Below are 16,968 nucleotides of genomic sequence, written 5' to 3'. Positions count from 1 at the left end.
GGAGTCAGAAAGCTGAACTGAGCATAATCACATATTTTTTGTGTTTGTTTATACTGGTAACTTTTGTTTATATAATATTTACATAATATATCATTGTGTTGATTGTGAGAACAAATGATCGCAAGTAACGTGAACAATGTATTGACTCGTTTGTTTTGTGTCTTTCAGGCTACTTACCATTTGCACAAGACATTTTGGCAGTGTGGTGACACAGACTATACGGACATACAAGACAGACCAGTTTCCTCTGCTTCTTATAGTCATGGGAAAACGTACCTCCAATGAAGTTCTAAATGTTATTCAAGGTAAATTTTGTAACAATTTTGTATGCATTGAACTAATGCACTCTTTCTATTGCAAGAAAAGTTCTTAAAAATTCTTCACGTCCGTTCGTGGCTGCACTTTAACTCTCAGGAAATAAGACAGTGGATGAGCTAATGATGAGGTTAATGGGAGCAATGGAAATCTTCACAGCACAGCAACAAGAGGACATTAAAGATGAGGTAAGGGAGTGTGCTCTGGAAACCTGTGGCTTCTTTGGATGTTGATGAGTGAAACAGCATATTATTTTTTTCAACCTGTCCTGTTCAGCTGCATGGCCTTGCAGAATAGTGAATCTGTATGCCTTTTGTGCTGGAACAGTTGCTGTGCAACAGGGGAGTTTGAAATACTCCCTCTGCATATTTGTTATTTTTTAATTATTCTGCTCTTTATTGAAAATGCAGCCAGACAGAAAAGGGGTGTTCGGAGACAGACAGAGGGACAGAGTGGACAATGGAAATAGGGTTGCGAACCACAGCAGAACAATAGTTAGTCAGTCAGTCTAGATATTTGAGCACAAGTAACGTTACAACAGTCAAATCGTTTTCTTATTTGTGGATGGGGGGTGACACCCGGTGAGAACATACAATAACTAACAAAGAGAGAAGATGAGAGAGGACAGAAAAGGGCAGGGCAGGATAGGATGTGGCAAATGAGCAAGTGCTACTGACGCGTAGGTCTGGGCATCATTTGAATTTGAGCGATTCCTGTCCCAAGTCCGTTTTCTTATTTTGATTCCGGTTCCAAACGATTCTCGATTCGGATTCTTTTAGGGGGCTGGGTCAAAAAGGTTTGCATGGTTTAAATAAAGGGTGTCCAAATTATGACTATCCAATTTTTTTGCAGCCTACATCATAGACTAAAATGAATATTTGACTATCAATATCAAACCTATGAACTAAATGGCAATGTGTGTGGAACTAACCCAATTTACTTAATATTCATTAATTAATGTTTCAGCTAAAATTTTAAAATAGCATTGTTGAAATTGTTTCTTTGGGACTGTTTTATCACTTCAAATGGTTTATATGTGCAAGTTTTAACTTGACTTCCTGTTTTAAGCTTGTAGCTTTTTAATTTGAAGGGTACGTAGCGCAACTCAGCATATTGTTGGCACGAAAAGTACCAGCACCGATGATTTCTTTTTTCTTTTTTTAAATGGATGGAACCAAATGCTATAAAATGTTGATTCCTTTCCTTACCCACTGATGAGGCACAAGGTTAGTGTTTGTGATACTGTGAGACAACAGTTATGTGAATTTTGTCCCAATTCATTGTGATGTAAAGTTTCTACAGTGAAGTTTTAGCTCAATGTTGAGCTTTTTTTTTTTTGTCCTCTGCTCTTACGTTGGTTTGAAGACTAAAATAAACGCTAAAAACCATCAGTGTGAAAGCGCAACCAACTGTTTACCTTGTTAGCTGTCTCAATGTTGGCACTCACCCAATGGACTGAGAGTTGACTTCACTGAAGTTTCGCGCGTTGTAGGCTGAGGCTCGGAGCGGGACTCGGGAGGGAGCGCGTCAGATGCTACACATCGTTAAAGCCTCCTTTGTCTTATCGAACTTATTAGTGAATGAACACCATATCACATGCATGTTAGTCAACTGGTGTATGATGTTACTGAGCCGGCAAATTGAGGATGGGTGGGCCCGGGCCCCTCCACCCGCAAGGGGTGGCCAAACCAGAGAGGCACACGTCACCCACTTCCCAGGGCCCAGGGCGGTCCCCAATCTAACCAAAGCGCCCCGACCAGTCCCAAAGGGAGGGGCATGGATGCCGGACCACAACTAGAGCAGAGATTGTAACATCATTGACCTTTGAACAAACAAATGGTCTACTGGGCAAATGGACGAAACTTCCCGCGTACACAGACAAAATAGTAGAAAGTTATTGCAGCAAAGAGGGGATCAACTTCATGCAGTATTCCTTTTTACTACACTACAGTTTGTTCTATTCACAAAGTCCAAAATGTCTGGTTTGGCACTCTGTACACATTCATTAGGAACATCCATCCATCCATTCATTTTCTGAGCCGCTTCTCCTCACTAGGGTCGCAGGCGTGCTGGAGCCTATCCCAGCTGTCATCGGGCAGGAGGCGGGGTACACCCTGAACTGGTTGCCAGCCAATCGCAGGGCACATACAAACAAACAACCATTCACACTCACAGTCACGCCTACGGGCAATTTAGAGTCTCCAATTAATGCATGTTTTTGGGATGTGGGAGGAAACCGGAGTGCCCGGAGAAAAGCCACGCAGGCACGGGGAGAACATGCAAACAGGCGGGGCCGGGGATTGAACCCCGATTCTCAGAACTGTGAGGCTGACGCTCTAACCAGTCGTCCACCGTGCCGCCTCATTAGGAACAAATGAAGTTTAAGGAAGTGTGTTGCTTTATCCGTGTTGTGCCAGGTAGCTGAATAGAAGAAGAAGAAGAATCATCTTTTATTGTCATGAACATGCATGCATGCACACGAAATTTGTTCTCTGCATTTAACCCATCACAGTGAACACATACACATGTTAGTGGAACACACTGGAGCAGGGGGCAGCTGAAGCGCCCGGGGAGCATTTCGGGGTATCAGTGTCTTGCTCAAGGACACCACAGCCGTGAGTCCGGGGGATGTTGGCGGATGGTCCAGTCGGGGTTTTGAACCTAGGTCCCCCACGGTGGCAGGCGATGATCTTAACCATTGGGCCACGGCTGCCCGCAACACACTTGAGCAAGAGCGCAAGGCATTATTACCTGAAATGATACACAAACATTGTTTCACCTCATTCCCGTTTAAGTTCAAATTTAGGGATAGTTTCCCACACTTGCCAGTTTGCTTCTATTCTGACTACAGTATCTATAAATGACAGGTGTCACTCTATGTTTAACAATTAGTCACTAAGCAACAATGCTAATTTAAAATCCATTGCATGTCAGTTATGGAAACCGCAAATAAAGAGTGACTTTGGTCGCACGCAAAGAATGACTTATTGAGTGACAGTTATTTTTCATGTAATCTTTTTTGCAACAATGCTTTGGCGTCATTTTTGGATTTTCCATTTTAGTCACACTTCAGTTGATCAATACAACGTGACAAAGTAATTAATGTAAATGTGTCTGATTAGACTTCTATTCATGTAGGTTCCATACTATCGATAACAAAACTTAAAATAATTAAACTTTGCAACCTTATGTCTATGAATGAGATTTTCTCATACTGGTGTATTAAAAGCATCAACAGTCAACTGTCTGTTATGTACAAATCAAGGAAAAACTAATTCCCACACTTTTTGGTCAATATAATAATGGCCCCCAAAAGTTGTGATTAGCCACAATTAATTCATTATTTAACAAAGGGGGTAATTACTTTTTCACACAGGGCCAGGTAACTTTGAGGAGTTTTTTTTTCCTTAATAAATGAAATCACCATTTAAAATCAAATTGTTTGATGATCTTAAATATTAAAGTGGGGAAACTATACAAAAATATAAGAATTTGAGAAGGGGGCCAATAGTTTTTCACGGCACTATATAATCAAATAGCTTACTGAATAGTTACTTCATTTGTCCCTTTATTGTGAGACTAATAAACTTACATTAATCCGACATTGTCCTCTGCTACATTTTCCCATTTTTCCCATGCTTGGTCAATCCATCCAAAGTATGTGATCTATGCTTATAATTTATATGTCTCTTATTTATGTAATGAACTGCACAAAACAGTTTTATGCTGGTGTTTTTATGCCCTGCTTATATTAAATTAATCAACTGGTGTTAGCTCCTTCAGACAGTTAAGAAACCACCAATCAGCATGTATAGTAATAAAGTTGTTCTGAGAAGGTATTTACGTTGGATAATAACCCAGGTGCAGCCTGCCTGAAGGAAATAGCTTGTAAAAATGTCACATGAAGACAGCGTAGATTTTGAGTGGTTTTGAAAGCCTAATTTAGCTGTGCGGTTATCCATTAGGACCAATAACCACAGGAATTGAGTCAATCCTCTTCCTGACAGGACCTATTCACATCTCCATGGCCGACTGGGTGAAGTCAACCTTGACATTGCTCAAATTCTAATCTTCACTTAAACTTGTCCCAAGTATTGGTCATTATTTGGACTTTTGCAGTGTCCGATTTTTCCTATATTTTCCCACAAGCCCACTGGCACACCACAAACACAGACGTCCGCTCAGTTCAGACATTCTATGTTGACAGTGCCTCACAATGGAGCAGCTGGATAGCCACTTTGTATCTTAAGCAGTTCTTACTGTCTTGAAAGTCATTCCAGTGGTTGTCTCATTTTTATCTTAGTATCTACCTACTCATCAACCAACTAAGTCAAAGTCTTGTGGCCTCCGTTTGTCTGCATCACAGGCCGTTGTCCAATCCTCCACTCTTCTGGGAAGACTAGCTACAAGATTTGTGCAGAATTTTTGTCCATTCATCCACAAGAATAATTGTGAGTTAAGAGGTCACTGATATTGAACCTGAGAGAGCTCTTGGATCCTTAATCTCTGTTCTAGTTCATGCCAAAGATGTTTGATGTTGCTGTGATCAGGTCAGGATGGATTAGTTATGCCAACATATTGCGAAATAGCAAAAACAAGTTTAAAGCAACAGTCTGTTGTGATTTTACTTTTACTTTAACCGTCGTAAAACAATATAAACTTCAAAAAAGTATTTTTGCTTCGAAGGACTACCACGCCCAAAATATTTTTTCATCTGGCCTAATGTTTTCGTCAATTGACAGAAATAACTTTCTGCAATAGTTTCCTCTACATTACGTTTGCCACCTTGGCTTTCCGGCAGTCTCCTCTTTCACTATAAGACCAAGAAAAACAAAAAGTTATCTCGCGGCACTTTCCATACCCTAACCAAAAGTATACTCAAATGTCAAAGAAAACCAACTGAACATCTGTTGAGCAAGCATTTTGGTGGCAGAGGCAAGGATAAATAAAACCGTTTAAGGCAGTGTGCTTTGGCACGTGTCATGAGAGAGCATCAGAGGTGACACGGGAAATTATTCCATTTCACTTAATTTGTCCAAAAAGTATTATTTATTAATGGCAAGTATATATTTGTCATCTATCTATGCCAGCGGCGTACAATGACAGGCAGAACAATTAAATGCTCTAGATGGCAGAACATACAATAAACCTGTTTATCCACCTGTCCACATTCATCCAACAGAATAAGCCATGGCTTCCTAGTATATCAGCTTTGTGTTCAAATAAAAAGGCCTGGATTCACAAGTCAATTTGAGACACATTGGTGAATCATTATACGGGTCAGAAAGAAAGATCTTTGTTCACAATTATCTGTCATTGTGTGAATTTTAATTTTATATATCAAAAATACTAGTCGTATTGGTATCGGTGAGTACTTAGGAGTGAATACATGTACTGGTATCAGTCAGAAAACAAGTGGTATTGAACATTACTATGAACCCATACAAATGTATGATCCCCAAATATTATTGCATAGTTACAACAAATTAACGGCTAACTAGTTTTGAAATCAGAAGTCAGTAAAAAAATATTTTAAAAATTTTCAGTAATACTTTTTTCAATTTAATTTAAAGGGGATTTGGTAAAAAAAAAAAATGATTGCAATATCTCAATCTGCAGTTTTGGTATTTTATCAAGAGACGTGAAGTCGACGCATATGATTTGCTTTCGTGGGCCACATGAAATGATGCGAAGGGTCGGATCTGGCCCCCAGGCCATGAGTTTGACACCTGTGACCTCGAGGTTAGGAGAAAGGTGTACACTTTCAATCTAATATGCCACCGACACCTAGAGGTTATGAAAAAGATATAGCCTACACTTTCATTCCAATATGACAGGTACGTATGACTGCATATATGTAGTGTTGTGCTCCTAAGTTTACATACCCTGGCAGAATTTAAAATACTTTTTTTTTTAATACAACTGATGACTGAACAACAACCATCATTAATTACTTCAAGGTTATGTTTTGTTTAATGATAATGCTTTCCTGAAATGCTTGACAGTTTTAATTTGAATCCCTTTAAAATAACATTGTTTCGCCTGGCCCTTCATGTTTTCTTTAACGAAGTCTACCCATCTAACAAATTCTTCCTGGGGAATCAAACATATGAGCACAACTGTGTGTTTTCTCATTTACTGACTAAAAGTAGGGCTGTGAATTTAAAAATAAGCGCAAGTAAATTAAAAGAAAGTATTACATGTTCAAATAAAGTGCTTAACTTCAGAATCATTCTTGGAAAAACTAACAAAATGCAGATAATACTTCATGTTTTGATCATATGGGATGAAGCAAAATCATGCATTGTAAAAATACATTATACATAGGTAGAAGGGTCTTCAAGACTTTTGAGGTCAACTTTGGGTGGTGCGTATTATATACATGGTGCACATTATTCACGAGAAATTACAGTATATCAAATTTGTTCAAAAACATAAATACATACATACATACATACATACAAACATACGTACATAAATACAAATATTTATGTAACCTGTGTTTGAATTTCACATTTTAAATAACAGAAGGTGTATTAGGATTTCCTTATGGCACAGCATAAAAACTTTAAATATGGGGGGAAAAGCGTAATTGTTTTTTGTTTTTTTTCTGGACAATACAACAGGCACTGCATGGCTACCTGATTTTAGGACCTAGCCTCTGGCCGCATGCTGTAAAATAAAAATTATGTGTTGGCTCAAAGTTATAAAAAAAAAAAAAAAAAGAAAAGCTATAACTACTTCTAAGCTATTTTCATGTTGTGGTGCTGTGATGGTGTGTACAATTTCTACTGAGTCGGAATTTATAAAACCCGCGAAACATACGGCCCAGTGCTTCTCAGCCTTACAAACATACAACAAAACACAACTGTACAGGTAGTGTTTTACGTGAAAAGCAGATAGCATGAGTTCCATGTTGGGCTTGTAAGATTGGTCTGCCTTGCCAAGTTGGACATCCAACTTCAGGAAGAGGAGGTGATTAAAAAGTGGAGGGGATGGATCGATGTCATTATACATCTGAGTGGGTCCCAGTGCTATCTGCGCCCTTGTCAGGGGGACCTCCTCACCCGACGATGGAGGGGACCCCCCGCAAGCACCGACTTGCTCCAGCTCGCAACTGCTCTGCCATGCGAGGGTCGCCGTTCATATTAACAAGATGGTGCGCTATCTATCTTCTGAAAGGAGAGCGTGCAGGTGGAGGAGATTGACTAATGCAGTGAAAAAGATGGCAACTTTCAACCACCATGTCTTATATAGTGAGACTGTGTTAAGGGAGCATTAAAACATGCACTCGCAAAAGTGTGACCACATGAAATCTTTACTCGTACACACTGAAAAAGGATCACCATATGGGACCTCGAGCCCTGTCTGAGGAAGAAATCTTGAATAGAACCACCAAGACTTGCCGGCGTGTGGCGGATGTGTGCCTCAGTTTGGTTGAGATGGAGAGACAGGAGTGACAGAGGGCAGAGAGACAGATAAAATAAGGATGAGAAAATGTGAGTAACAATAGGTGTGACAATAATAATAATGCTATGGTGATTAGCAATAATGATGGAGGCACATTAACTTACATTAAAACAGATGCTGTACACAACTATGCTTCCAAAAACCAGCATACAATAGGAGTTCATTTCTCTCCCTCAATGTACAATCTGCACTAATGTACCCATAGGACTAATTAATTGACTCCAGGGTTGTTCGAAATCACCTGTTAGAGCAGATAGACGTCTCTGGTGTTTCAGATGTGTAGTTGCATTAATATTTGCTTAACACTAATACGTACAGTGAATAGCTGTGTGGTTTGTTTGCGTGAGTCATCTCCACTCAATTGACGGTAGCCTCTTCTGATGCTTCCCCTTCTACCACTCTTTTACAGTTTCCTTTCACTATTTGTCCATTACGTCCACCAAGAGCACAAATGTAGCTTTTGCATGTGCTGATTCAAAGCAACAATACATACTGTCCTTTTGCTTGCCCACTGCTTAGCTTCTCAGTGCCCCTCCAATCATCACAATAAGCTTCCTTTGCCATATCCGGGCAGGCACACAGCGTGGGCCCTCAGAAAACAGAAAAATAATGGTTGTGCACTGTTAATACAATAGACTCTTGTATTTAGTCTCAGTCTTTCAAATTCACTCTGCAGCCGCAGCAGGTACACAAGAGAAAGGCTGCCTGTCGCCTTCCCTCTGTACAAACAGGAAGAGAGAAGCGGAGGGAATATAAAAGAGGGACGGTGAAACAGAGATGAGGAAACATAAAAGCGGTTCAGAGTTTGATAAATGAGACAGTCTGGTCACAGTGAATTCCCCTCTGTTGCTACTCTTTCATACCTGGTGTTTGTACGTAACCACACTTGATATGCTGAGCTTTCTTTTGCCTTGGTTCTTTCTGGTTCCACACCCACTGCCACGGCTCAGAGGTTTTGTCCGTATGTGTCCTTTATCATTCTCTTTCATTCTCCACCACTCCACATAGGACGAGCGTGAAGCAAGAGAGATGGTGAAGAGAGAACAGGACGAGGCCTACCGTCTGTCTCTGGAGGCTGACCGAAAGAAGGTATTAAAATTATGAAAATAGATCCACTGACACTGGCCTGCTTAGAACACTGGTGTGGGAAGACTACAATAAATGTTCATCCACTTGCTACAACATTAGGTACACCTGGACAATCTAACAATATCCAATAAATTAGAAAAGCCTTAAAGATAATGACTATAAGATCAGTCAAAACGATATACATCACGTCTATAGTGGCATATTACTCCGTTTTGCTTAACTCAGAAAAGGCGCCCAACTCCGCACTTTTCTGACTGCGCCCATTCTGCCGTACACTTCTATCATTTGCGCAATTTCTCGCCATTTATGAACTCCGGGTGGAGTTAACCCTGGAGTGTGGGCATTCCCTGTCTTATCTGCCTAAGCGTGCATCTGCCAAAACTTTAGCATGTTTCCTCATCTGCACTCCGCGCCTCCAACGGCAGGCGGCTGACTCGTGCTGACGGTGCGGTGCACACCTACCCTATATACGTTCACCAACAGTTTTGCTGAGCATGGATGTAACGACCACTTCAACCTGAGTACAACGCAGCAAGAATTGTGAAATTCGGCTGATGGGTTCCAGAGAAATTTAGTTTTTTGTGTCGTAAATAATGGCCTTTTTTTGGGGGGAATATTTTTGTGTGACATCACCGACCCCAATTTCTCATGTATAGTGTGCATTTTTTTCCCTCAAAATTTTGTAAACAGTCAATAGTGCACATTATACATAGGTATAGGGGGAAATGAAAAAAACACATTTTATAAATGTATGCCGCCTCCTAGAGGTTATAAAAAAAGTTGTACACTTTCATTTCAATATGCCACCGCCACTTAGAGGTTATGAGAAAGGTGTAGACCACACTTTCATTCCAATATGACAGGGGTACGTATGACTGCATATATGTACAGTTGTGCTCATAAGTTTACATACCCAGGCAGAATTTGTGAACTATTCTTTTTTTTTTTTATTATTTATTTTTTATATGACTGATGACTGAACAACATCCATCCATCCATTTTCTGAGCCGCTTCTCCTCACTAGGGTCGCGGGCGTGCTGGAGCCTATCCCAGCTGTCATCGGGCAGGAGGCGGGGTACACCCTGAACTGGTTGCCAGCCAATCGCAGGGCACATAGAAACAAACAACCATTCGCACTCACAGTCATGCCTACGGGCAATTTAGAGTCTCCAATTAATACATGTTTTTGGGATGTGGGAGGAAACCGGAGTCCCCGGAGAAAACCCACGCAGGCACGGGGAGAACATGCAAACTCCACACAGGCGGGGACGGGGATTGAACCCCGCACCTCAGAACTGTGAGGCTGACGCTCTAACGAGTCGGCCACCGTGCTGCCGACTGAACAACAACCATCATTAATTTCTTTGTTTTGTTTAATAATGCTTTTCTGAAATGATTGACAGTTTAATTTGGATCCCATTAAAATAAAATTGAATGTGTTTCGCCTTGTCCTTCATGTTTTCTTTAAAGAATTGTACACATCTTACAAATTCTGCCTGAGTAATTAAACATATGACCACAACTGTGTGTTTTCTCATTTACTAAATAAAAGTAGGGCTGTGAATATCAAAATAAGAGCAAGTAAATAAAAAGAAAGTATTACGTGTTCAAATAAAGTGCTTAACATAATCATTTGGAAAAAAAAACCCTAACAAAATACAGATAATACTTAATGTTATGATCATATGAGTAGGAGCAAAATCATGCATTGTAAAAATCCATTATACATAGGTAGAAGGGTTTTCCAGAATTTTGAGGTCAACTTTGAGGTTGTGCATTATACATTAAGATTAAGACATTAAGATGTCGTAATACAACAATTAGCAGTTTCACTAAGCAAAATCCACACTCTTTAAAACCAAATTAAATGAAACAACAGCCTGCTGTTTCAGCCTCCAAGTCGCTTAAAAGACCTTTTAAAAGTGTTCAATGTTGAAAACTTAAATGGATGCACACGTGCCAGGGAGTATGAGCCCACGGAGGATGTAATGCTGTTGCTCGAGTACTATGTGAGGCCAGACTGTTTAGAGATGTTTGAAGTACTCCGTTAATGTTTGTTTTTTGTTTTTTTTTTAAGAAAAGTTGCTACTGTTAGATGAGCCGTGCTCATGTCTCACTGGCGACGCCTACCTTCTGTATCCACTATGGGGGTTAATTTCACATTTAAAGTGTGACATATTTTCCGAATGGATTTCTATGGCAATCACGTCTCAGGGAAACTCCAGTTTTAGGAATTGCAGCCTTCCTCACACTTGAACGGGTTATGCCTCATGGGCGGTTGCACACATATTCGTCCAGTACACACTAGGGTGTGTGTTAGAAGTCATTACGGGAGAATTGGAGCACCTTGACAGCGCGCAAGTCATGTGCGTAAAAAGATTTACCCATGAACGGGAGAATATGGCCTCTTATCAATAGTAGTTTATATCCAGGTTGCTTCCCTCATATAACTAGTGTAACCAGTTATTAGAAACACTTCGCATTTTGATGTAGTGCAATTCTACACCACCGTAAACTATTCAGTGCTCAACATAAATGAGTATAGGCCCTTTATATCCCTTTCTCAGTGAACACAAGAATTTTGATGATTGTTATATTCACCTGTGGTTTAATTCTTATGGATTAGATATTTTTTTCTCTGAAATGCTCCTTTGCTAGAATTATTTGTTTCATTTCAAAACTTAAATTGCCCCATTTGGATGAATAACATTTTCTGAATCTGAATTTGTTAGAATAATTAAATTTTTGTGTGTGCACATTCAGTAGCAACGTGAAATGATTTTCCAAAAATGGAAGTCTGTGGAAAACGTTGAGTCTTGGTAGAATGGCCAGTTTAACCTGAGTACAATGTGCCAAAAATGTTGAAAATCAGATTATTTTTTTACCTCTGCCATCTTTTGATTCTCTTCTTGATTTCCATGGAATAAAATTTGCTTTGGGTCCTTTTCAGAGGGAAGCTCAAGAGCGAGTGGAGGCCGAGCAAGTTCGATTGGAACAGATGAGAAAGGAGCAAGAAGAAGAGAAGGAGGTTATTTTCATCATGCTCATCTAACATAATTATTAGTTGTGGTCACATTCTCGTCACAGATCCAGGATGTTTAGTGCCATGGTGGTGTTTTTTATGATTGCTGTCTGTTTCTCATTTCTCAACGACTCAATCAGACTGTGGTTTTGTTGCCTGCCAATGAGTTGAGGTGATCAGGCACGCAGCCCTTTGTGAAGAACGCCATAGTTTAATTACAGTGAGGCCTCGCCCTACAGATATCACCCAACTTTACACACAGTTATTGTTCTGTTTAGCTGCTTTGCATTCGTACAGCACACAAGCCCATATTGAAGCCAAAGTTAACAAAAGACTGAGGCTTGCTCGCAGGCTTGTGTGCAAACATATATTCATTTGAAAACAATAATTGTATGCCAAGTGGGGGCTAAGACACACGCATGCACACACACGCACACATTGTCACGCATATGGGAAAAACAATAATTCTGCAAGAATGGCACTAATGCACTCCGTGGTAATACAGTGTAGTGGTGGCTGATTGCTGTTTGCTCAGCAGCACAGCGCCTCAGGGCACTGAGAGGTATTGGGTGACTGAGCTCGCTCAGGTGATTTGTCACTTAAGTTAAACAGAAAACAACAAAAGAGTCTCCAGCCAGCCACCTTTGTTTTATCACTGTAGACCTGTGTGTGCACACTAGTTCGATTTTAACAACAATGGGCACCATGGCCCAACTTATTTTCAAACTTCATAGCGTCCATTGTCTCCTCTGCTAATGAATTGGTATTGCACTTACCACGATCAGTGTTTTACTTTGGTAGAAGATGACAACTCTTGAATTAGAAATATTTTTGTCACAAAAGGCTCTCCTGACTTTTGAGGACCTAAAGAAATAACAAACCTTTCATTGCTACCATGACGACTATCCCTTGCAATTAGCTTCTATTCAAGAGAATAAACCTTGTAGATATAATTTCTTTTATTTTGATTCTGAAAGACATTTTCCTTGAACTCTTATCCCAAATGGCAATATTACAATATAGTTTGACTATAGAGCGTGATCGTTTGTTTGGTTAAATTGGACCCTGGTGTAAATTCTCTGCTAGTGCATTTCCTTTCCTCTGGTCTAAAGGCTATCATCTGGTGAGCACAAAAGAAGAGGTGGGTCTTGGCTTACTTGAACACAAATGAGTGCATTTTACTTCAGTTCAACTGAACTATGAACACTGCATGGACCAAAGGCATCAACATTGTTAAAATAGCAGCGGAAACACTTTGTGATTCTGGTTTGGTACAGTTTTCAGTATTGCCACCCCCTTGCAGCAAACTCCTTTATATAATTTGGAATCTCTTCTTGGCATCTGGTTCAAGAATTACTGTCATAAAAACATCCAACGAGTATCCCAGCACACGGCATTAGTTTGACAGGCTAGTTTCTGTCTTAAAACCATCCATCTATCTATCCATATCCATTTTCGTCCGCTTGTCCGAGGTCGGGTTGCGGGGGCAGTAGCTGTAGCAGGGAAGCCCAGACTTCACTTTCCCCAGCCACTTCATCAAGCTCTTGCGGGGTGTCCCGAGTCTTTCCCAGGCCAGCCAGGAGACATAGTCTCTCCAGCGTGTCCTGGGGGATCCCCGGGGTCTCCTCCCGGTGAGATGATCCCGGAACACCTCACCAGGGAGGCATCCTAATTAGATGCCCAAGCCACCTCATCTGGCTCCTCTCAATGTGGAACAGCAGCGGCTGTACTCTGAGCGCCTCATGGATGCCCGAGCTTCTCTCTAAGGGACAGCCCGGAAACTCATTTTGGTCGCTTGTATACGGGCTCTTTTTCTTTCGGTCACGACCTACAGCTCGTGACCATAGGTGAGGGTAGGAGCGTAGATTGACCGGTAAATTGAGAGCTTCGCCTTTTCGGCTTAGCTCCTCCTTGACCACAACGGAGCGGTACAAAGTCCCCATCATTGCAGACGCTGCAGCGATCTGCCTGTCGATCTCCTGTTCCATTCTTCCATCACTCGTGAACAAGACACCAAGATACTTGAACTCCTCCACTTGGGGCAGGATCTCATCCCCGACCTGGAAAGGGCACTCCACCCTTTTCCGACTGAAGACCATGGTCTCAGATTTGTAGGTGCTGATTTTCATCCCAGCCGCTTCACACAGCTCCAGTGAGAGTTGGAGACCACGGCTTGATGAAGCCAACAGAACCATATCATCTGCAAAAAGCAGAGATGCAATACTGAGGTCACCAAACCGGACCCCCTCTACGCATCAGCTGCACTTAGAAATTCTGTCCATAAAAGTTAGGAACATAATTGGTGACAAAGGGCAGCCTTGGCAAAGTCCAACCATCACCGGAAACGAGTCCGACTTACTGCTAGCAATGCGGACCAAACTCTGACACTGGTCGTACAGGGACCAAACAGCCCGTATCAGGGGACTAGATATATACCCATACTCATACCCATACTCCCGAAGCACCCCCCACAGGACTCCCAGAGGGACACGGTCAAACACATTCTTCAAGTCCACAAAACACAGTCTTGTTGGGCGAACTCCCATGCACCCTCCACGACCCTGCTGAGGGTGTAGAGCTGGTCCACTGTTCCGCGGCCAGGACGAACACCACACTGCTCCTCCTGAATCTGAGTTTTGACTTTCCGACGGACCCTCCTCTCCAGCACCCCTCAATAGACCTTACCAGGGAGGCTGAGGAGTGTGTTCCCCCTGTAGTTGGAACACACCCTCCAGTCCCCCTTCTTGAAAAGAGGGCCCACCACACCAGTCTGCCAATCAAGAGGCACTGTCCCTGATGTCCACGCGATGTTTCAGGGGCGTGTCAACCAGGACAGCCCCACAACATCCAGAGCCTTTAGAAACTCCTGGCGAATCTCATCCACCCCCGGGGCATTGCCACCGAGGAGCTTTTCCACCACCTCGGTGACCTCAACCCCAGAGATAGGAGAGCCCGCCTCAGAGACCCCAGACTCTGCTTCCTCATGGGAAGGCGTGTCGGTTGAATTGAGGAGGTCTTCAAAGTATTCTCACCACCGACTCACAACGTCCCGAGTCGAGGTCAGCAGCGCCCCATCCCCACTATACACAGTGTTGATGGTGCAATGCTTCCCCCTCCTGAGACGCCGGATGGTGAACCAGAATTTCCTCAAAGCCATCCAGATGTCGTTCTGCATGATGTCATCGAACTCCTCCCACCCGAAAGGACTCCTTCTTCAGCTTGACGGCATCCCTCACTGCTTGTGTCCACCAACGGGTTCGGGGATTGCCGCCACGACAGGCACCGACCACCTTACGGCCACAGCTCCGGTCGGCCGCCTCAGCAATGGAGGCACGGAACATGGTCCACTCGGACTCAATGTCCCCCGCCAACCCCGGGACGTGGGTAAAGTTCTGCCGCAGGTGGGAGTTGAAACTCCTTCTGACAGCGGATTCTGACAGACGTTCCCAGCAGACCCTCACGATACATTTGGGCCTGCCATGTCGGACCGGCATCTTCCCCACCATCGGAGCCAACTCACCACCAGGTGGTGATCAGTTGATAGCTCCGCCCCTCTTTTCACCCGAATGTCCAAGACATGCGACCACAAAGTCTTATCATCGAACTGCGACCTAGGGTGTCATGGTGCCAAGTGCACCTACGGACACCCTTATGGATGAACATGGTGTTCATTATGGACAATCCATGATGAGCACAGAAGTCCAATAACAGAACTCTGGTTCTGATCGGGGGGGGGCGTTCCTCCCAATTACACCCTTCCAGGTCTCACTGTCAATGCCCACATGAGCATTGAAGTCCCCCAGCAGAACGGTGGAGTCCCCAGCGGGAGCGCTCTCCAGTACCCCCTCCAAGGAATCCAAAAAGGGTGGGTACTCTGAACTGCGGTTTGGTGCATAGGCGCAAACAACAGTCAGGAACCGTCCCCCCACCCAAAGGTGGAGCGAGACTACCCTCTCGTCCACCGGGGTGAACCTCAATGTACAGGCTCCGAGCCAGGGGGCAATAAGTATACCCACACCTGCTCGGCGCCTCTTACCGTGGGCAACTCCAGAGTGGAAGAGAGTCCAACCCCTCTCAAAAGGACTGGTACCAGAACCCAAGCCGTGTGTGGAGGCGAGCCCAAATATATATAGTCGGAACTTCTCGATCTCGCACACCAGCTCGGACTCATTCCCTGCCAGAGAGGTGACATTCCACGTCCCTAGAGCCAGCTTTTGTAGCCGGGGCTCAGATTGCCAAGGTCCCTGCCTTCAGCCACCGCCCAGCTCACATTCCACCCGACCCCTATGGCCCCTCCCACAGGTGGTGAGCCCATGGGAAGGGGGACCCACGTTACCCTTTCGGGCTGTGCCCGGCCCAGCCCAATGGGTGCAGGCCCTGCCACCAGGCACTCGCCTTCGAGCCCCACCTCCAGGCCTGGCTCCAGAGGGGGCCCCCGTTGACCTGCGTCCGGGCAAGCGAAAACGTTTTCCTGTATTTTCAATCTTCATATGGGTCTTTGGAGCTGTGCTTCGTCTGGTCCCTCACCTAGGACCTGTTTGCCATGGGTGACCCTGCCAGGAGCATAAAGGCCCAGACAACTCAGCTCCTAGGATCACTGGGATTTCTTGAAGCTTTAAGCAAGTGTATTTGTACACATTGAAGACAAAACACAAGAGAAGTGAACAAAAAATGAAAGTGGGATGGAGGAGGGCGGTGCACTCTGTATGGTTTCTCATAATTTACTATTTATTACTTTTGGAGTGGTCTTTCCATGTAGTTTTGTGGCTGTCAGTCGCACCGCCGCTCATCTTTATTTGCTTTTTATAGGTTGTCAGATGAATGAATAGATATATGCTTCAGGTTGTTTGTATGGAGCAGCCCAAGCTCCGCATCCGACCAGACGCGTGTTCTGTGGTTTCTTCAGAGACACTACCTTTCACATGTGTGGGTGTTTATGTTTGTGTCTGTGGTTGACTTTCTGTCTCCATTTGTTCCTCCATCATCCTACTCAGCCACAATCTGTTATTTATGTGTGTGTTACTTTGTCCCTGGGGGCCCCTTTAACTCAGTCAGCATCATCTCTTGTACCT

At 43.2% G+C, this 16,968-nt stretch overlaps 1 protein-coding gene across 2 annotated transcripts in view; it reads left to right on the top strand.

Moving 5' to 3' along the window:
- Nucleotides 1-16,968, top strand: part of faf1 (Fas (TNFRSF6) associated factor 1) — a 95,666-nt gene that overhangs the window by 64,845 nt on the left and 13,853 nt on the right. For both annotated transcript variants that reach the window (XM_061779186.1, XM_061779185.1), the window contains 4 exons: nucleotides 169-305; nucleotides 415-503; nucleotides 8,794-8,874; nucleotides 11,825-11,902. In XM_061779186.1, the coding sequence (XP_061635170.1) occupies nucleotides 169-305; nucleotides 415-503; nucleotides 8,794-8,874; nucleotides 11,825-11,902 (385 nt within the window). The remainder of the gene's footprint in view (nucleotides 1-168; nucleotides 306-414; nucleotides 504-8,793; nucleotides 8,875-11,824; nucleotides 11,903-16,968) is intronic.

This window comes from Phyllopteryx taeniolatus, chromosome 7 (genome assembly GCF_024500385.1).
Source record: "Phyllopteryx taeniolatus isolate TA_2022b chromosome 7, UOR_Ptae_1.2, whole genome shotgun sequence".
Taxonomy (NCBI): Eukaryota; Metazoa; Chordata; class Actinopteri; order Syngnathiformes; family Syngnathidae; genus Phyllopteryx; species Phyllopteryx taeniolatus.
The sequence above is the reverse complement of the archived record's forward strand: the minus strand, read 5'-3'. Positions and strand labels throughout refer to the sequence as shown.